Source organism: Rutilus rutilus (genome assembly GCF_951802725.1).
Source record: "Rutilus rutilus genome assembly, chromosome: 4".
In the NCBI taxonomy this organism is placed as follows: domain Eukaryota; kingdom Metazoa; phylum Chordata; class Actinopteri; order Cypriniformes; family Leuciscidae; genus Rutilus; species Rutilus rutilus.
Genome location: NC_140212.1, coordinates 40,906,224 through 40,929,272, shown reverse-complemented (window position 1 = coordinate 40,929,272; position 23,049 = coordinate 40,906,224). Strand labels below are relative to the sequence as shown.

The 23,049-nt window shown below is 39.5% G+C and overlaps 1 protein-coding gene across 1 annotated transcript; it reads left to right on the top strand.

Moving 5' to 3' along the window:
• Positions 1-9,534: 9,534 nt before the first annotated feature.
• Positions 9,535-21,357, top strand: LOC311289249 (membrane-spanning 4-domains subfamily A member 8-like). Its single transcript, XM_084407093.1, has 9 exons — positions 9,535-9,794; positions 9,907-9,951; positions 11,480-11,660; positions 11,844-11,954; positions 12,047-12,121; positions 17,601-17,729; positions 20,365-20,475; positions 20,782-20,844; positions 21,081-21,357. Exons 3-9 carry the CDS (start codon positions 11,505-11,507, stop codon positions 21,171-21,173), a joined length of 738 nt encoding a protein of 245 aa, XP_084263219.1. The 5' UTR covers positions 9,535-9,794; positions 9,907-9,951; positions 11,480-11,504; the 3' UTR covers positions 21,174-21,357.
• Positions 21,358-23,049: the final 1,692 nt, after the last annotated feature.

The following is a 23,049-nucleotide window of genomic DNA, read 5'->3' as shown; positions in this document are numbered from 1 at the left end:
GTAGGTAGGTGTGCGTGTGTGCGCGTAGGTAGGTGTGTGTGTGCGTGTAGGTATGTATGTGTGGGTAGGTGTGTGTGTGTGTAGGTAGGTATGTGTTTGTGTAGGTAGGTGTGTGTGTAGGTGTGTGTGTGTATAGATGTGTGTGTGTGCGTGTGTGTAGGTAGGTGTGTGTGCGTGTGTGTAAGTAGGTGTGTGTGCGTGTGTGTAGATAGGTGTGTGTGTGTGTGTGTGTGTGTGTGTGTAGGTAGGTAGGTGTGTGTGCGTAGGTAGGTGTGTGTGTGTGTGTGTAGGTTGGTAGGTAGGTGTGTCTGTGTGTGTGTGTGTGTAGGTAGGTGTGTGTGTGTAGATAGGTGTGTGTGTGTGTGTGTGTGTAGGTAGGTGTGTGTGCGTAGGTAGGTGTGTGTGTGTAGGTGTGTGTGTAGGTAGGTGTGTATGTGTAGGTAGGTAGGTATGTGTGTGTAGGTGTGTGTGTGTAGGTAGGTAGGTGTGTGTAGGTAGGTAGGTAGGTGTGTGTGCATAGGTAGGTGTGTGTGCATAGGTAGGTGTGTGTGTGTAGGTAGGTAGGTGTGTGTAGGTAGGTAGGTAGGTAGGTGTGTGTGCATAGGTAGGTGTGTGTGCATAGGTAGGTGTGTGTGTGTGTGTGTGTGTGTGTGTGTGTGTGTGTGTGTGGGTAGGTGTGTGTGTAGATAGGTGTGTGTAGGTAGGTGTGTTTGTGTTTGTGTATGTGTGTGTGTGTGTGTAGGTAAGTGTGTTTTTGTGTGTAAAAAAAACACCTTTTTTGTCACCTATTGTGTGCGTGTGTAGGTGTGTGTAGATAGGTGTGTGTGTGTGTGTGTGTGTGTGTGTGTGTGTGTGTGTGTGTAGGTAGGTGTGTGTGCGTAGGTAGGTGTGTGTGTGTAGGTGTGTGTGTAGGTAGGTGTGTGTGTGTAGGTAGGTAGGTATGTGTGTGTAGGTGTGTGTGTGTAGGTAGGTAGGTGTGTGTAGGTAGGTAGGTAGGTGTGTGTGCGTGTGTAGGTAGGTGTGCGTGTGTGCGCGTAGGTAGGTGTGTGTGTGCGTGTAGGTATGTATGTGTGGGTAGGTGTGTGTGTGTGTAGGTAGGTGTGTGTGCATAGGTAGGTGTGTGTGCATAGGTAGGTGTGTGTGTGTGTGTGTGTGTGTGTGTGTGTGTGTGTGGGTAGGTGTGTGTGTAGATAGGTGTGTTTGTGTTTGTGTATGTGTGTGTGTGTGTGTGTAGGTAAGTGTGTTTTTGTGTGTAAAAAAAACACCTTTTTTGTCACCTATTGTGTGCGTGTGTAGGTGTGTGTAGATAGGTGTGTGTGTGTGTGTGTGTGTGTGTGTGTGTATAGGTGTGTGTGTGTGTGTGTGTGTGCTGTTCTATGAGTACTATTATCTAATTAACTACCTGCATTACAGCTTCACCCACACATGTTGTATGTGAGATCCATAGACCCTTCAGTTCACTGTAAAGCATCCAATGCCAACCTAATTGTCCAGTCAAAGCAGCAAGAAACCAAATCAGAGAAAGGTTGCAAAAATTATAGAAAAACATTGAGGGTAAATTAAAACTCAGATTTCAGATTGTTTAACTATGTACATGTTTCTTGATGCAGATACGGTGCTGGATGTATTTACCAAGGACTAATGACAAGATGATGTAGCAGGACTGCACGGTAACGTGGAGGTAGAAACAAGGGCAGAAGCACAACACATCAGACATCAGTAGGACCTTTTTCTGAAATGAAAGAATATTAACATTAACTAAATATTATTATATTAACATAATAAATGCTTTGTTAAAATTAATTCATAACATATAAGATGGATACAAAGGTCACATTAAGATATTCTGAGTACATGGGTAACAAAGCAGTTGCAAGTTAAATATAGAGGTTATCTTATCAGTGCAATACTTGTGGGTATGTTGCTCCTAGTACAGACTTATACATATTGTATCTACTGACAATGCCTTTCAATCCTGTGACAACTTTAAAACCAAGTCACCATTCAAGCTGGGGTTGATTGATCATACCAATAAACATACTACATTGCACAACAGCAATGCATTTAACATAGACTAATGGAATGTCTTTGTTTGTGGGGCAATTGACATGACTGTCATGTCAGAGTAATGCCAAGGGTCATATAAAAGGATATTCATATCTTCTCGTCTTTCACAAATTGTACTTAAAAACTTTAACAGAAGTTTAATAAAAAACTTTAACAGAAATTTAATAAAAAACTTTAACAGAACTTTAATAACAAACTTTAACAGAACTTTAATAAAAAACTTTAACAGAATTTTAATAAAAAACTTTAACAGAACTTGAATAAAAAACTTTAACAGAACTTTAATAAAAAAACTATCACAATTTTAATAAAGAACTATCACAACTTTTATAGAAAACTTTAACAGAGTGCGTGCGTGCGTTGAACTAAGTGCAATATTCTATGTTTTTAGTAGGCTCCCAGGAGGGCCTCCAGGTCTCTCCACTGGAAGAAGAAGAAATTTGCTTAATCCTATGAATCTAACACAAATAAGCAATTACACTTATAACAATAGTTTGACTTAACAGGCTATTGAACTGGGGTCAGAACTACACTGTAATCAACACTGGAATAAATAGACTCACCATCCCTCACAGGACTTCCAAAAAACGTAGACGTAATCCACTCCCTATAGGGATTGGATTATAATAACATTTAAATGTCAGGGGTAAGTTAAACGCAGTTAGATTAGTGTTAGGCAAGGCAAAGTCGTCTGCCAACCTTTCTTTCATACACACCTGTTTTTGTTTGGATTTCCCCAATTTACATGCCTCAAAAACATCGGCATAGGGATGTATGTCTCACTCTGGAAAAAACACAAAAAGACAAAACTGGTGTCCCAATTATTATTATTTTTATCTCTGCCCTCTCAAGCACTCCCTTTACCTTGGTGGTGACTAGGAAACCAACCAACCAACCAACCAACCAACCCCACATATACAAACACATTGTATTGTAATATGGTTTATAAAAGACTACCATTTGTTTGGTCAAGACTACTTGAAAGCATTTTAATATTTCTGCCAAACTTCCATGGTTACAGTGAGTGTTACTACATTAAATCCATGGTGAATGTTGCTGATCTGTGGACTTAAAGCTTATAACTAACGTTAGTTCATTCATGGAACAATGTTTCTCCTGGTTTCCACGCGCTGTTTGATCCGTTAATAACGGAGAAATGTGAATGTTTCTCACTAGATCTCGCAGCGATGTTATTACTTCAGTGGTGAATTCAAATGCTTTCTTTACTGGATCTCTTAGCGCTGTGTAGTCGTTTGATCAAGATCGGCTCACGGATCGCTGACAGCACCTTTAAGCACAATATAATGAGTTGCGCAGGTTCATTCCGCTTTCATTACGTTTGCCATTTGTTGCTGTGCAATGTTGTGGTGGTCGCGCCAGCGCGAATTTTGGTCGGCAGGAAAAATGTTCAGTTTGTATAATGCGCACCGAACCGAAAGCCTCGTACCGAACGGTTCAACACGAATACATGTATCGTTACACCACCAATAGACACCGTTCACAAACCAGAGATGGTTTAGTAGCCAAAAGACACCCATCTAAAGACACCATTACACAGCAATATTAACAATAGTACTTATGTTTTAAGTCACCCAGTAATTATGCCTGTAGTATTATGTAGGAAAAATAAACCCACCTCTGGAGGTTTGTCTCCTCTTCTTCACCAGGATTTTTAATTGCTGGATCTGCACGAAAATAACAGTGGGATTGCATGAGACCAATAGGACGGAATGCACTATTCTACCTAGTGTTTACTTGTTTGTTAATACTTTAAAAATGTTGTGGCAGAAGAATTGGACCAACATCCAGTATTGGTGGCTGGCTTTCAGTTTGGCACATTTGAGTAAGCAACATTTGCTCCTTGAAAAGGCACAGCAATTGATGTCTGCTCAATTTGAATAATTGTGACAGCCAAAAAAAAAAAGTTTAAAACAACAATTCCTACCACTGGACGTGAAGAATCCTCTCTTCTGTCAACCACAGCAGCCTCTCCAGTTTTCTTTGAGGCTTTGAACAGTTTTTTTAATTGCTGGATCTATGAGTAAGCATGACAATATGATATTTAGACATGCACCAATTACTCAACTTTTGACAATCAGACATTTTTCACGTGATTTGCTGTGACCGGTTGTGTGTGCTGTAAAGTAGTTCAAAACAATGATAATCGGCCAAATTTGGTATAGGCAGATCAAACTCTATGAAAAATCGGAAATTGAAAACGCACCAGAAAATGGCAACAGGTGTGTGTCTAATGACATTAACTGCATCAATCAAAAACAAATAAAATTAACAGGGAAACCCCAACTTATAATCACTGATTCCTACCACTGAAACCGGAGGCTCTACAACCCCCTCCTCTCCACTCAGAGGAGCAGCAGGCCCCTCCTCTCCACTCGCCCCCTCCTCTCCACTCAGAGGAGCAGCAGGCCCCTCCCCTCCACTCGCCCCCTCCTCTCCACTCAGAGGAGCAGCAGGCCCCTCCTCTCCACTCAGAGGAGCAGCAGGCCCCTCCTCTCCACTCGCCCGCTCCTCTCCACTTGCCCGCTCCTCTCCACTCGCCCCCTCCTCTCCACTCAGATGAGCAGCAGGCCCCTCCTCTCCACTCGCCCGCTCCTCTCCACTTGCCCGCTCCACTCCACTCGCCCCCTCCTCTCCACTCAGAGGAGCAGCAGGCCCCTCCTCTCCACTCAGATGAGCAGCAGGCCCCTCCTCTCCACTCGCCCGCTCCTCTCCACTTGCCCGCTCCACTCCACTCGCCCCCTCCTCTCCACTCAGAGGAGCAGCAGGCCCCTCCTCTCCACTCGCCCCCTCCACTCCACTCGCCCCCTCCTCTCCACTCAGAGGAGCAGCAGGCCCCTCCTCTCCACTCGCCCCCTCCTCTCCACTCAGAGGAGCAGCAGGCCCCTCCTCTCCACTCGCCCCCTCCTCTCCACTCAGAGGAGCAGCAGGCCCCTCCTCTCCACTCGCCCCCTCCTCTCCACGCAGAGGTGCAGCAGTCCTCTTCACTCCTGACACAGGCCTCTGGTATCCTGTGTTGTATATTAGAAGTTCAACATTTCCAAGCAATACCTTTCACAAAAAGTATGTTGAAAAAGTGCACGTTACCTTTCTTCCCCTTCCTCTTCTCTCCACGCGTACTCCACTCATCCTCTGGAGTCCTTGCTATCATAGCCACGCATAAAGTAAATCTTAACTATGCACAAACATTTATAACTCAACAATAAGGTATCCATATCCATGAGCTTGCATTATTCAGCACCAAAGATCAATTGTTCAAAAACTGCTTATTCGACCTCAGTGTGCATGCACTATGTGGTAGTTTAGTCAGATATAGTGTGAAGTCAAATTAATGTTGGCAAGCAAACCATACCTTGTAAAAGAACATTGTACAGCATGTTCATTTTTTTCAGAATCCCTTCTGTCTCAGTTGACATGCTGTACGGGCAGATGACCTTTGTGTCGTATCTTGACATTTTATCATTGTAGACCCCATAAAATAAAAGGGGTCTGAGTCCAAGGGCCTTCATTTTCTCCATCTGAAAGAGGTGAAGAATCATTCATTGTCATGTCATAGATGAAAAATCTATGCGAGTAGTCTGAATATACTTTAGGAAATATGCCATAAGTGACACTGGGGTTGGTAAGGGTATAAAAATACATTTTATCAACCTCAAACATGACATATTGGTTTAACAATAGTTGAAGTTATGATGCAGTATAAATATATGACAGAAATATTTAGACAATTAGAATATGTAAATAAATTAGAACTTGACCTTGTAAATTATGAGGGCATGCCTGCAGTCCAATCACACATTATTTACTTATATACTAAACTGTTAAACAAGCAATATAGCACACTGACTAGAAGGATGTAACTCGCACTCAAGCCTATCGTTGCTCAAGAAACAGGACCACAGAATCAGTAACAGGCACTGGGACACTTCTTGAGACCAAAGCCAGGAAAGAACAGAGAACATGGAATACTTTTGTCTTGTTCATTACGTGCAAATGAGGGGTGAATGGGCAGTCTAGTTTGAGCTGATAGCAAGCCAACAGTAACTCAAATAACCACTTGTTATAGCCTAGGTGCGTTAAAAAGCATCTCTGAATGTACAACACATCTACATTGAAGAAGATGGGCCACTACAACACTAGATCGTACTACTGTAGATGTCACTCCTGCAAGCTTAAAAAAAGGTTAAAATTTGCATAGGCTCAGCAAAATTGGTCAATAAAAGATTGGCCAAATGTTGCCTTGTCTGATGACTCTCGATTTCTCTATATACATTCTGATTGTGGGTCAGAGTTTTGTGTAAAAGGAAACTCAATCATCTCTTAAATTGATGATTCATTTGTACCATTTACCCATATGCTCATGGCTACATTACGTCAGAACACAGGGCATGTCATAGACCACCCAAAGGTGTGCGTGGTAAAATGGAAAATGCACACCATGGACATGCAACTGGCAAATCTGCAGGACCTGTGTGATGCTGTCATCAATTTGGAACAAAATTGCTAAGAAATGTTTCCAACATCTTATGGAATCTACGTCACAAAGGATTAAGGTGATTCGTGAGGCAGAAGGGGGCCCAACTTGTTCTAAATGTTTAGCCAGGGAGTGTACGGGTATATTTGCTCATTGCAAGCTGATTTTTCATACTGATTGAAAACATTAAATCAAATAAGTTTGATATACTGCCAAGCTTGACTAAAGACTTCCAGGAAATTTAGGAGATAAGACAAGAAATACTTTATTAATCCCAAAAGAAATTTCTTATTCACAAATGATCTGTCACAATTTCCATGCCTCGAAAACATCAGCATAGGGATGTATGTCAACAAACATACATGTCAAAAAAAAAAAAAAAAAAAAAAAAGGTGTCCCAATGTTTTTTTTATGTATTTTATTTTTTTTATCTCTGCCCTCTCAAGCACTACCTTTACATTGGTGGTGACTACCCTTTCATTCATAGAGCAAGTTTGACAAAGACATAACGACGATCACATAAAAAAATATATATTTAAGGACAAAAAGAAAAGGTAAAAAATGAAAAAGAGAAAATAGAAACCGTCTCATGTTGTTCTCAAGATGTTGGTGCTGATTTTCTCAGAAAGCCGGGATATGTGTCATACATGTATCCTCAAGAAAAACAGTTACTTACTGTGACCTCAATGTCATCAAGAAAATGGCTAACATTCCTGTTGCGCCTCATCCCCTTTGCCCACTCAGCACTCTTCTCCTTAAAGGAGTTGAGGCGCTTCTGCGCCCTCGTTTTTACCGGCACATTTCTCTGAGCCATTTTCTGAAAAAGAACAGATTAATAAAAATGATTAATTTAGTGATTGCCCAATAATTCTGCAGATATTGAGTATGCTAACGTCATAGACATATTGAACATCTTTGATTGCCTGTATAGGTATCTACCAGAGGTGTGAATCTTCACTGATCTCCCGATTCTATTACGATTATCATGTCAGCGATTCGATATCTCACGATGCGTCAAATACATTTTTCTATTAAAGTCATGTAGGATATTTAATTCATAGCTTTTCAAGCTTCAAAAACAAAACATTCTGCAGTGCTCTAATACTAAATACATTGGAAACATAAAACTACAGCACTAAGCACATGGCACTTCCTGAATGTGCAAAACTTAACAGAATATGTAAAGAAAAATGTTGTTAGGCATACATTTAATTGTAAACAGAAATAATAGATTATGGCCCGGTGGATTATCGATGCAGCATCGTCCATGTCCACGATTCGATGCATCGATTATTTGATTCATTTCAATACCTCTAGTCTCTACTAGGGCAGGGTCATGTTAAATGTATTTGATTTTTTTATTGTAATCAACCTGGGGCCGGTTTCACAAAGCTATTTTAGACCGGTCTATTGTGTTAGACAAAGATTGCAGTGTAATCCTACTTAAGATAGTCAGAGTCTTAAGTGCTTTGTGCAACAGTCTGATTTAGATGTCTATCTGAAGTCTGAGTAATGCTATCTACTATATCTAAGCCCTATTTAAAGTCTATCTTTGTGAAACCGGCCCCTGAACTATGGTCTCTCAAACAAGTGGCAGCACTTGAGTTGCCAGTCCAGGGTATTTATCAATGCTGCTAACAGAAAACATTACATTTTCCATTAAGAGTCTCTATGGTATCTAGTTATGATATGTTATCAAATAGTGAGGTATAGGCAAGGAGCATAAGCAATAGGCCTAGAATTGGCCTTCAGATTTCATTTCCAACCTATAATATTCGACAGGCAATTTTCGGTCCATGTTATTTCGCTTTACAAGTTCACTTCCACAAATTCAGTGGTTCAAATTCAACAGAAAATTCAACATTTGACATCCGGGAATGGCAGGAATATCAATGGATTGCCGATTGATAATCTCCATAGCTGTTAGTCGACCTCACCAGCAGGGGGTGCAAGCAGCCGTTGACAAAGAAAACTATAGAGCAACGGTGAGAGAGTCATTAATTCATAAAAACAATTTACAGAAATGGAGCAAGCGGTAAGTATTTGTGATGATTATCAGGGCCAGTATATATAGTATATATATATATATAGAAAAGCTGATAAAGACACAAAAGCTGTATTTACATTTAAGAGTTTTGCACATGTAAGCAGCTTTCTCTACCGTGAACGAGATTATAATGTTATTCACCGATGCTGATGTATAGATGAAACGTTAAATCTGAGGTAGTATATATATATTTCTCTCGGTTGTTTAGTTTTCTTAACTTTATATCACTGCTGTGCTGCAGAGCTGGGGATTCCCTCAATACATCATTCTCCAGGATTCCCTAGCGGCCAGGACACTTAATGCTTGCTTTGGAATAATTTAAAGCATTATATGTGAAACATTTGTATCTATTGTATTATTACATGTATAATAGTCAGACATTTATATTCACACTGCAATAAATAAGTAAGCCTATCTATTTCCACTAAAAATAGCCTATAAACGTCCTAAAACATATGTTCACCTTATTAACAAAACTGCATACATTTTTATTTGAATTGTTTAAAACAATTAAAATACTATTTGGCCTGTGGAAATGAATGAATCAACTCTATTCTAAAAACGTTATTTGAGAAGTATTTTATACAAATTATTTTTTATGGATTTTTTTTATGGATTTATTCTAAAACATAGCAAGGATATTGGATGATTTTTAGCAATGCAATATGTATGGCACAAATGCCATTTATAGTCTTGTAGTACCTTTGATGGTGTTAAACATGGTATAATGTGGATGGAAATATGAATGGAAATGATACAGATGTACATAGTGAAACTGGGCACTGTAAGGGGATTACTCCATGTATGGTTATTTCAGGGAGGGGACGGGGATTGAGATGCATGTACACACAATCTTCCACTGACTGGGATTTTTGAGCAGGTTCTGGCATACGCATGGTTTTATAAATCTGAAAACTTTTGTGCGTACGCAGACTTTTAGTATGAAATCTACAGAAAGTTTTATAAATGAGGCCCCAGCTGTTTAGTGTCTTGTATTTTGTATCTTTTATGATTTCCTGTCCTTTTGTAGTCTTTTACTTGGTCTTTGTAGTTCTTCTACTGTTTCCCACCCTAATGTTTCTCAAGTGCTCCTTGTTTTCTGTTTTCTATTCGTGTTTTTTTAGCCCTGTGTTTTCTATTGTCTGGAAGATCCAGCTTCTTCACTTCGTTTTTAACAGCATTCTAAAGGTAATGAATCCGGCTTATATGCCCATAACTAACACAAATGATACAGTATGATGCAAAATGTTTTGTTTTTTACAATCCAAACAAGCAAGTCAATTCGTTCTCTATTTTTTAGAAGACTTGAACTACTGATTATTGGGCCAAATTTGTTCCAAATAAGGTAAGATAAATGGTTTTGACTGTGTTGATGATTGTTATGGCAAATGTTTTGTACAATATTTACAAGTCTGTTTCCAAACCAGCATGCAGATTATATAAAATACAACAAAGACAAATTAAGTAAGATTTAACTTAGTATTACTGTTATTGTGAAAAGAGATTATATTACAGTAGTGCGTCAGGCTTGATTTCCTGGAAACAGTGTGTAGTTTTGCCACCCCTCCTAACCATCTGAGCTCCACCCACTTTAACTTTCATTCTGGGAAACAGTATTACACCACAGAATGCGTTATCTCAGAGGAGTGAACTATAAAAACACACAGCAAAAACCGACTGAAGCATTTACTTTATTTAGTTGATTCATTTTAATGTATGGATTTATAACGGCAGTAGGGCACTAGGGCAAGTTTGAGTATATTAAAATGTACAATCTTAAAATATATTATTTATATTTTATATAAAATATATATTTTACAAAATATGTTTTACTCTAAAACTGCAAGAAAATCAAAGCCGAAAATCTGAACAAGTTGTGTTCCAAACTTTAGGTTGATATCTCAAAAAATAGCTTTCAGTAAGATTTTGTTTGTGCGCAGTAACACACTTTTTCACTAGATCACATCCAAGCTCTATTACTGACCATATAAGGGCGCCTCCATTTCCATATATGGTTTGAGTGATCTCATCTGAACCATATATTTCCATAATTATCATAAAATGTATGAAGTAGTCATCCTATCCAGAAGTAATATGGGCGGTTTGGCAGTATTTGGTTTGTATTCAACCTATAAGAAAAGCAATAAAAAACATGTATGTGCATTATAGCTCAACACTGCATACCAAATCGAGAATCCATCATTTTTTTCTGTATATTTAAAACATTTTCAGACCTTTTTTTCCTCATAAAATTTAATTGGTGTTACCTTTTGGGTTTCACTAATCTTTCATGATTTTCCATGTTCATCGCTATTTCAAAATAAAGGCCTGAACACGCCTAATGAGAATGAAATATTCTTGTTGCAATTTGATAAATTACTGCTCATCAGTAATTTATTTTTGAAAAACAGTCATCAAATATGAAAACTAGAGATTGTAAGCTTTCAAATGATAAATAGTTTGTCAGTATTACTTTAGGTTTTTACAAAGTTTTTGCTTTTATACTCACAACTCTCTTTGACAACATCGCCCTCCTGTGGACATCACAACCATTTTTGGTGACAACTTCCAGTTCGTCACAATATTATTGTTTTCAATATATACTGGCAAATGTCTCACCTGTGAGATGGTGACAGCTGTAGATCAGTTTAAACGAGATGTTTGTAATATAATATCTGTGAAGAGTTATTCGAGTTACCAATAATTCTGTGACACAACTGCATTCATAAGTGTTTCCAGAATATGAAGATGATTATAATAATAATAAATATGAACACATAATATTTTAATAAATACACCGGTAAGATTATTTATGAACATCTATTTTATATTCTTATTATTCACATGTTTTTACATGTCTTTATTTTGTACAGGTCAATTTCAGATTCAGAAACAAGAATGTCTAGTACCGTCATTCCCACAAACTCGTCGACGCTGATCATCCAGTTTCAGGCCCCAGGACAAACGGCTCCAGCGACTGTTAATGTGCCACAGACAGCTTCAGCTCCTCAAGGACTTCAGGCTTTCCTGAAAGGCCAACCAAAAGCACTCGGGGTGAGAAATCTTTCAATAAAATTTATTTTTATACGTGTGAAGGAGGACAGGTACGGAAACAATCCAAAAAAGCAGTAGTACAAACATTAACAAACTGTTGTGCAGATCTGGCAACCCTACTCAGCTAATAACTGTGAGTCACTATTCCCCTGCAATAAGAGCCTGTTTTCTGGTCTTCCTCAGACTGTCCAGATAATGATCGGTCTGCTGATTCTCCTGTTGGAAATCGTGGCTACAGTCAATTCATTTTCCATCTTTTTCTTCAGTGGTATTCCTTATTGGGGATCTCTCATCGTAAGCAAACAATATACAACTTAAGTACAGTTCTGTCTTTTCTAACACAAGCTAAATATTCTAACAGAAGAATCCTTTCTCTCTCCTCTCAGTACATTACGGCAGGATCACTCTGCATTGCTGCAGAAAATAAACTCCATGGCAAAGCCTCCTCCAGTTTGTGTTTGGTAAGTACACATCACTTGTTATTTTCAGGGACTAAACAAACTTTCCAAAACTGGATGAAAGTAAAAGTATTACTTTCTTTCAAAAAGAAAGAAAGAAAGAAAGAAAATATTACTGAACCCAAAACTTTTGAACGGTAGTAATGATTTCTGAAGGATCATGTGACACTGAAGTGATGAGTGATGGCTGATGAAAATTCAGCTTTGCATCACAGAAATAATTATATTTTAAAGTATATTCAAATAGAAAACTATCATTTTAAATTGTAATAATATTTCACAATATTACTGTATTTTTGAGCAAATACATGCAGGCCTGATGAGCATAAGAGACATCTTTCAAAAACATTAAAAGTAGTAATTGTAACGCAGTTCGTTGTTATGGGAAGAAGGAGGCGGGAACCGGCGAACATTCAAGTATTTTAATAAATAAATAAACCAATACAAAAACGAAAGTATAAGCAAGCAGCCCCTCGCGGACGACTGCTGGCCACACAAAACAGGAACAAAACATCGCGCAGGTGTTGCTCATCAGTAATCACGCCACCGGCCTCGTCCTGCTCACCACAGTAATGTTTCTAAAACTTTTGACTGGTATTATATATATATATATATATATATATATATATATATATATGTTTATTTATACATATATGTGGATGATATGAAAATATCAACAAACATTCACAGCACTTCACTTTTTCCACATTTTGTTATGTTACAGGCTCAGGCCCCGTTTACACGATGGGAAAACGCAGATATTTCCCTGCGTTTTGGCCTGTCATTTACACGAAAACGCCGTTTTTATCCCAGAAAATGATTATTTCTAAAAACTCCGGCCAAAGTGGAGATTTCTGAAAACGCCGGTTATGTGTTGCCGTGTCAACTGGGAGAAACGGGGTTTTAGGTTCTCAAACGTCACATTATGCGCCAGAAAATGCTTACGTCATGTGAGCGCCCTATGTTTAGAGTTTGTTTGGCTACTATTTGATCATGGATGCTGTTAAGGTGGTACTCATTTTTACTTTTGTGCAAACGCTTATTGACCTGTTTGCATTTGCTTCTCTGTCTGTCCACACAAACGAACCTCACGCCATGTCTGTTGTTTTGAAAGGAACTGGAAGTCGCGTGTGCTATTCGTTGTTGTCGATTTTGAGGATTCTGATTGGCTTGCATGGCTTTATCCTTCTCCCTACACTGCCACCCATAGGCTTGGCATAGTTATGATGTTGCTCGACAGCGTATTTATGCGGGTTGTGTGCACGATGTTATTTTTGAAAACGGAGGGGGAGAAATATTAGTTTCTCTAAATACCCGGCTATGTGTAAATGTGGCCTTATTCCAAAATGGATTAAATTAATTATTTTCCTCAAAATTCTACTAGTAATACTAGATAGATTCAGAAGTTTTATTGTCATTGCACATTAAATGAACAATGAAATTTTAGCAGCAATTTCACCTAGTACACACATAATCTAAAATTTTGCAGACAAAATTATAAATAATAAAACCACACAAGATAAAATAGAATATTTGTAAATTAAATATATGTAATGTTATTGCACATATACCATATATTGTGAAAGTATGTGTGTGTACATGTGGGGGGAAAACAGTCAGTGACCGTGTGTGTTCAGTATGGTGATGGCTTGCGGAAAAAAGCTGTTTCTGAGTCTGTTTGTTCTAGTCCTGATAGACCTGTAGCGCCTGCCTGAGGGCAGCAGGTCAAACAGGGGGTAGGCTGGATGGGAGAAGTCTTTAGTGATGGCCTTTGCTCTGCTGAGGCAACGGGATAAGTAAATGTCCTTTAGAGAGGGAAGGGTGCAGCCAATGATCCTCTCTGCAGTGTTTACCACTCTCTGGAGCTTCTTCCGTTCTGACTCTGTGCAGTGGGAAAACCACACCGTAATGCAGTAAGTTAAGATGCTCTCGACGGTGGAGCGGTAGAAGGTCACTAGCAGCTCCTTCCCGACGTTGTTCCTCCTGAGCACTCTCAGGAAGTGCAGACGTTGCTGTGCTTTTTTGAAGACAGCAGTAGTGTTTCCTGACCATGAGAGGTTGGCAGATATTATGGTGCCCAAAACGGTGAAAGCGTAGACCCTCTCTACGCAATCTCCGTTAATGCAGAGAGGGCTCAGGTCTGCCCGGTGTCTCCTGAAGTCCAGAATGATTTCTTTTGTTTTTGAGGTGTTGAGAGTCAAGTTGTTTGCCAGACACCACTTGGACACTTCCAAAACCTCATCCCTGTAGGCTGACTCATCACCCTCAGAGATCAACCCCACCACCGTTGTGTCATCCGCGAACTTCAGTATGGTATTACTGGGCTGGACGGGTCTACAGTCGGCAGTGTAGAGGGTATAGAGTAGTGGGCTCAACACACACCCTTGTGGGGAGCCCGTGCTCAGAGATCTAGTGGCGGAGAGGTTGTGTCCAAGTTTTACTGACTGTGGTCTGTTTGTAAGAAAGTCTTTAATCCAGGAGCTGGTGAGTGGGTGGAGTCCTAGATCCGTCAGTTTGCTGACCAGGATATCGGGGATGAAAGTGTTGAAAGCCGAGCTATAATCAATAAAGAGCAACCTAACATAGCTCCCTCTGTGCTCCAGGTGGCTTAGTGCTGTGTGTAGGGTGATGGTGATGGCTATGGCGTCTTCAGTTGACCTATTTGCCCTGTAAGCGAATTGATGGGGGTCAAACGAGGGAGGGAGGCAACCTTTAATGTGACCCAAGACCAACCGTTCCAGACATTTGGTGACGATAGGTGTAAGTGCCACTGGGCGGTAGTCATTGAGGCTGGTTATATTTGATTTTTTGGGTACCGGGATGATAGTAGTCGACTTTAGGCAGGCTGGAATAGTAGCCTGTGTCAGGGAAAGGTTGAAGATGCTTGTGAACACCTGTGAGAGCTGGTCAGCACAGGCCTTGAGTACCTTCCCAAGTACACCGTCTGGTCCTGCTGCTTTCCTGGGGTTCACCCTGCTGAGCATCTCTTTCACTTCCTGTACCTGCACAGTCAGCGGGTGGAATCTGGGGGCTGGTTGAAGCTGATGTGATGTAACTGCAGACTGTTGGGGTGGGGTCTCAAAGCGTGCAAAGAAGGTATTTAGCTCTTCCACCAGTGCAATGCTTGAGTCCACAGCTATGCTGGTCTGTCCCCTGAAGTTGGTAATCTGCTGAATGCCCTGCCATACCTGCCACGGGTTGTTATTTGAGAGATGGCTTTCTATTTTCCTCCTGTAGTCAGCTTTGGCTTTGCTTATCCCTCTCTTCAGATCAGCTCTGGCAGTGCTGTATAGTGCTTTATTTCCTGATTTGAAGGCTTTATTGCGATTTTTGAGCAGTAATTTGACTTGACTGGTCATCCAGGGCTTCTGATTGGGGAATACCCGGATGCGTTTTTCCACCGTGACATTCCCCGTGCAGTACTTGATGTATGATAATACAGCCTCTGTATAAACTTGCAAGTCGTGATCTTCAAAGACACTCCAATCAGTGTATGAGAAACAGTCTATTAGCTTATGAAGTGCATCTTCTGGCCAGATAGTGATCGTCTTTATCAGTGGGGTTGTGCTTCTTTATATGCAGGGATAAGGAGCAGGGAGAGGTGATCCGAGTGTCCTAAGTGTGGAAGCTGTGTGGTCTTATATGCATGTTTAATGTTTGTGTAAACATGGTCTAATGTATTAACCCCTCTAGTAGGACATTTTACGTGCTGATAAAATTTAGGCAAAATGGACTTCAGATTTGCTTGATTAAAATCACCCGCGATAATGTGTACTCCGTCAGGGTGAGACTCCTGTTGTTTGTTTATGCTGTTTGACAGCAGCGAGAGAGCAGTGCTAACATTAGCATCGGGAGGTATATATACAGCCGTAATTATCACTACTGTTAACTCTCTAGGCATAAAAAAAGGACGGCATTTAATAGAAAGGGACTCGAGGTCCGGTGAACAGTGCTTATGTATGGCCTTATTATTCGTAGACCATTTGTCATTTACATAAATACACAGACCCCCCCCCTGCTCTTTCCGGATGCTTTGGTCCGATCGTAGCGATGAATGGAGCGTCCCGCTAGCTGTACAGCTGCGTCGGGGATATGTGGGTGAAGCCAGGTCTCAGATATGATTGAAATACAACAGTCCCGGACGTAGCGATCTCCTTCGGTAAGTAAATTCAGTTCATCCATTTTGTTGGCTAACGATCTTGCGTTGGTGAGGAACATACTCGGAAGGGGAGGCTTGTGGGGATCCTTCCTCAGTCTCGCAAGAAGGCCGGCCCGGCATCCCCGCTTCTGCCTTCTCTCCTTCCGACGTCTTCGCCGCCTGCCAACAGCCACAACAAACCACGGAGCACCCGCCGGTCTCGCTATCTCAGTAGGGGTGTTATAAAAGCGGCTAGACTCTGCAGTAATTTCCAGCTTTGAGTTGAAACCAATGTCTATTAATTCCTGTCTGCTGTAGCAGTGTGCAAAGAAGCGTAGGGAACATAAAAACTCTAAAAAAAGTGCTAAGAAAAGTACTAGGATCGAGGAGCTGCAAGCCGCTGCGACTGTGCGCGCCGCCATTTTGAATCAATTTGAATGAATTAATACCCCATAATGACAATGTGAAAGAAGTTTGTTTGAAATCGTTGCAAATTTATAAAAAAAAAAAAAAAAAAAATCACATGTACATAAGTATTCACAGCCTTTGCCATGTCACTCAAAAATTGAGCACAGGTGCCTCCTGTTTCCACTGATCACCCTTGAGGTGTTTCTACAGCTGGATTGGAGTTCACCTGTGGTAAATTCAGTTGATTGGACATGATTTGGAAAGGCACACACCTGACTATGTAAGGGACCACAGTTAACAGTGCATGTCAGAGCACAAACCAAGCCATGAAGTGTCTGTACGCCTCTGAGACAGGATTGTGTCGAGACTCAGATCCATTTTGGGTTAAGCCTATAACATAACATATCGAAATGTGGAAAAAGTGAATCGCTATGGATACTTTCCGAATGCTCTGTAAATGGTTAATTTGATTGACTATGCATAAAATCCATTATATTCTCATAAAGATCAATGAAGTCTAATCAAAATCTAATCAGTTTGCAAAGAAATCAGTGATCTCCAAATTACCTTTAGTTTTACATGATACAGAAAACATGTCAAGTTGCCAGACATAAATGAATGTATTGCTATTCTATTAAAACGAAGAGACAATATTATTTGTCTATTGTAAAATAGTACATAGAAGTATAGTTCCACACACAGACACCCGTATTATATTTGAAATTATTAGACTCTTATTATATTTGAAGAGAGATATTGCCATTGTATAATTGTATTGTCTTCATGAGTCATGTGTTCTTGGACCCGATAATTGCAACTTTATTATTTATTTTTATAGTGCTCCATATATATTGTTTCATGATCTGCTTTAACACACTGGGTAAAGTGCTTTCTAACTTATTAACTAGATTTTTGTTATTGTTTTTCTGTATATAGGTGAAAGCTTCACTTGGAATGAACATCTTAAGTGCTTTAACTGCAGGCATTTCCATTATTTTCCTTTCATTGGAGTTGCCTGTAGGATATATGCCTTACTGCCGTGGTCATGACTGTTATAATTACAAGGTATGTTAACAACTTTTCTCGTCACAATTTTACTTGCATTTAATAGAAGAATTCAATAGACCACTTACTTTTACTGATCATTTACATGAATCACGTCTTGATATTAACACCCGCCAAATGCGTGTGTATTTCAGCAGTGGCGTGTTACAGTCACTCCTACTAATCGCTTCGGCGGACTGAATTTTATATATACATTTTTCAATTGTAGTCTTTTAAAAAGTCATCTGAAATAATAAACTAAGTGCAATGTATTGGTCAAAAATAGCGACAGTGAGTTACACACAAACCCGCCTCTCCTCACTCACTCATTTCATTTGCTCCAGAAATTTATTCAGACACCTTCAACATTTCTCACATTATCAGCTTATTCGCCATAGTTTAGAAAATGATAATAAAAATTTCATCCTTCTGTTAGACTGTCTCACAAATGAATTAGGTTGATTAGTTGTCATCTGTTAAATTTAATTACACAATTACATATGTAACGCAAACGACTCTGGGTCAATGCGAATTAGCTCAAGAATAAAGGGAATTTGGGAAATATTACTAATCATAACTCATGGTCTTAATTCATAAATCGCATATACATTACTTTATAAATTTTCGGAAATACCTCTTGGCTGGCCGGGTCTCTTTTATTAATCAGTCACTTGTCTAGCAAATGTATGTAAGATAGTTTATCACAGTTCAGCCAGGGTATTACCGTATTTACAAACTCCAAGAAAGTTTATCTTCTGGCCACGAACATAAAACCTTTGGGTTTATAAATTAAAACTACTCAAAGTAGTCTATAATATAGAGCATGTAGCTTTATAGATCTTTTAATTTCATTGACTTCATAAAAAGTGGGTTTTCAAACACAGAGACAATTAAAAGTATAAATGGGTTTATTAATAAAATGGCACACACTAGAGATTATATAAGCTACAAATATAAACGTACGTAAAATGCAAACAATAAAACAAACAAACATTTAAACAAACATGACGTGATCGGAATGAATGACATGAAAGAAAGAAAGCAAGAAAGAAATAAAGAGATAAGAGATAGAGGGTAACTTAATTCACAGACCTAAGTGCTAGACACCCGTAATCAGCTTTAGAGAGAGATCAAAATACTTGCACGATGTTGTACTCTTTCAGTGTGATGCTGAGAAAGGGAACGCGCGTGTCCGGCTGGTTTGCGTCTAGCTTCGTCTTCTGGGTCGTTTCGCAAAAGACGATGTAAAGGCTCACTTGAATTTAACGTTACCGAGAAAGTTCAGATCATTTCCCTTTTGGAGGGGAGAGGCACGTATGAGCTTAGTTGCAAAAGAACGGCAGCTTCTACATGACGCGGGGTATGCGTCCCAGAGGCCAAGGAAAGGCCTGTCCCGCTGGTTGCGTTGGGAGGAGAAGCGCAGCGCGTGGAGAAGAAGGTCAGAGCGGGAGCAAGTTGAGAGTTGAGAGAGAGTGCAAACTGAAAGTTTGGACTTTTATCAGTGTCCCGTGAGCAGTGTCCCACGTCCCCTTTTTCGTGGCAACAGCGAATCAGATCTTCTGATTTGAGGCGGGAGGAACGTTTCTTTGTTCGTGAAGAAACGCCTACTTTGAATGTCATGTGAGAGACAGAATTCATATTTCCTCTTAAGATTGTACACACAGAACAATACATTTTACTGTAATCTCCTATGTGTGACTGGTTGAATTAAAACAGGATGGTCAGACAGATACCAATTATGACAGGTAAATATAGGGGAAACATAACGTTACATTTATATGCATAATTACACACAAATAAAGTTTGATTAAACACACAATAAAATTGTCAGTGTTTCCGTTATGGCAAGTGAAGACACCTGGGAAACAAAGGAATACGTATCAAACATTTGAAGAGTTTTCTCTGAAAAGTTCCATGTGTTGGAATGTTGGCTTGCAGGGGAACTGGATGAGCTGCAGCTTTAGAGTCATAAAGTTTATGACCATGTCGAGGTCGGGTTACAAGACACTATTGAGGAACCTTCTTTCAGTGAACATTTAGAATTCAAAACTATACTCTAGCAAACCACATGATTCACTTAATGTGAAAAGCAGATGTCATTGTTGCTACACATAACACCAATTTAGGTATAACCAATATACAATATAACCAATTACCAAGAAATGCTTAATTTTGTTCAGTCTGTGTGTAAAAAGGTCACATTAGCAATTAAAGAAACAACACTAAAGCAAAACATGGTCAGCTCAAAGTGTCTGAATAATTTGGTAGTGAAGTGATTTTTTTGGATGAAGAATGTCACTGTTTACTTTATTTTGCTATAATAATTTGTGGTTTACTGTAGCCAAATTATGAGATAGTATTAAAATTATCTATATGGCAGTTTTTCCCCATGGTTTTGGTAAAATTGTAGCCCGTGAAAACGCTGAGTGGCTTGTAACTTCTGGAAACCACTCGACACAGTGACTAGTGAACAAAAAAGTTAATGTCAACCCCTGTTTACCATGCAAGAAGGCTTTGACATTATACATTAAGTTTGATTTGTTGTATTTCCATATGAACCTCAAGGATTGTACATTCTGCACTTGCAGCCAGCGTATGAGTGAGCAACTATCATTTATTTTATTGATATTTGTGCTAATGATGAGTGTTTTCTCAGACCGTCTTCTGGGGGATCCGTGGTGTGTCCTTGGTATTCATTATCCTTGAGTTTATCATCTCCATCGTTCTGTCAGCATTTGCCTGTAAAGCCAACGCCTGTTCTCCACAGGTGAGTGATGCGTTCAGGTCTAGAAGCTGAGTGGCCGCTTTGGTTGCTAAGCAGTTGCTAGGGTTTTCTGGGTGGTTGCTAGGACATTGCAGATTGACAGAAAGATGGGTAGTTTTTCAATTTCTATTGGTTTCAATAATCTGCACAAGTTTCGACACCAAAATATTTCAGCAGGATTTTTGCCTTTTCCTTTTTCCATTTGAAATAGTGTTGTCTATAAACCTGTAATACTAGAACTGTCATCCAATGTTATTAAATTTATATTGCAGTAAGAAGGTATAAAACGCAACATGTATTTTTCCGAAGGTGCTGAATGTTCACCAAGTTGTTATTCCACAGTCCTATGCCTTTAGACCCAATCCATCAGAGGTAAGAGAAGCTTGTAGCACCAGTCTAATGGGACTTTGTGGAAAATATCATATATTTATATATATATATATATATGTGTGTGTGTGTGTGTGTGTGTGTGTGTGTGTGTGTGTGTGTGTGTGTGTGTGAGTGTGTGTGTGTGTGTGTGTGTGTGTGTGTGTGTGTGTGTTCAAGAACTGATTAGAATTAGCAATAAATTATCATTAAAGCTGATTGCATACCTGTTTTTCCTGCAGGTACCTCTGGTGAGCGACTCTTCCGTGAATCACAATCCTGCAGATGTTCCCCCACAATACAGTGAATGTGCTGATCCTAAATATGAATATTAAAAAGTGGACAGAGCTGTGGTCCTGCTGTTGGGTTTGATGCTTTCACAGGACACACTGGTTCTTCCAGTGATTCAGGTCTTGTCCACACTAATACGTGTGGCATCTTTTAAATGCTGTTTAAACTTGTGACAATTTTTGATAAATAACATTGTTGTAAAAACAATAAAAAGCATATTTTTCTCTCCGTTTTGTCCTTCTGTCCACACTGAGACGCATTTTTATTAATAAAAAACATTCTCCAAAGTGGATGAATTTGAAAACACAGTTTTCGCGTTGTGGTGTGGACTGTCAAAACTAATATTTTTAAAAACATTGACGTAAGTTTAGTCATGTGACTCATATTCATGTTTATACCAGTAATGTGCCTGTTATGTATGATTCACTTTCACACTGTTGCTAAAATATGTTACTTTACACACTCTTCATATCACAGTCCTGCAAGGAAGACAGAACATTTACTTGCATTTGCTGTTCTTCAGTAAAACATGAGAGCAGTCTCGCTTTAGACCAAACATATAATGGCGACTGAGCGCATCTGAGATATTTTGCTAAATAAAATAATCCTGTCAGAAGAATTAGTAAGTTTATTATTTACTTTTCCATCTGTATCATCTCAGTGTGCTTTTGTGAGGTTTTACGCATGTGCTGTACGGTGTATTTAGTGTTTTCAGGAATTTTTCAAAAGATACCGCTAGTGTGGATGGAGAGCGTTTTTAGAGACGAAAATGACGTTTTTAAATGTATCCGGATGAATGTAGACGTGCCCTTACTGTCCTTTCACTAAAAAGAGGACACGAATGTAATCACTGGATCAAATAGTAAATACAGATTTGTGAGTACAGTCACTTGTGAGTAAAAATACTATTCAAGATACTGCTTTGCAATTTTTACATCAACAATGCTGCCTAATCATCAGTGAAACTCACTCTTTTTCTCTTTAAAGATAATAAATAAATGCATATGGCTAATATAACTGAATGTTTAAAACTTGCAAAGTAAAAGCAAATATTACAATTATTCATGAAATTCCCTAAAGTCTCAGTCCTCTGTGTGTCCTTCAGCAGGCTTCCTGTTTAGGGGTTGAAAAACAAAGTTAAAGATTAGAGTAGCACAAAGAGCAGTCTACCCTGATTAAGTCTCGTTTCTTTTCTTTCTGGATCTCAGGATTGGATCTGTTATTTTCCAGTGATAAATGGTCAGTGTTTATTTAGAGTAGTCAAAAATAGAAACAAGCAGATTCTGCGCAGGACAACGGCACGCCCTCTAGAAGCAACCCAAAACTGAATTCAAGGAATTACGTCCTGCAGAGTTTATGTAATGCTTTGGGCTCATGTTTCATGTCAGTCATGTTTCCTGTCTTGTCATGTGATTCCCTTGCCCTCATGTGATCCTGCCATGAGCTTCCCTAGTCTTTTGTGTCATGTTGTCATTGGTTAATTGTCTAATCATGTTTAACGGTGTGTCTTGTTTAGTGATTAGTCCTTAGGCTTGTTGGACTTAATACAGCTCTGCACAGACCGATCAGCGGCTGACTTGAAGCAGTGCATGCCAGTTAGAAATGTTGTCCAACTTGATACAGCGCCATCAAAGTACCATGAGAGCGTTTCGAGAGCAGCCGGAGAACTCAGCCAGCGAAGCTTCTCAAGAGCGGCTTCACGAGCTCTGATGACGACACAGCTGTTCCACTGCATGACAACGATCACGTGTGTCTGTGTTTATTCTCACACCTTTAGTTCCACTAAAGCTCACAAATCAGTTTTTTTATTTAAATAATCTAAAAATAGATTATTTTGGTAGTTGTGGGCAGATTGAGGCTTCGTGAAACAGTTTAAAGGTTGTATCAGTGATTTCAGACCCCCCCCCAAAAAAAAAATCA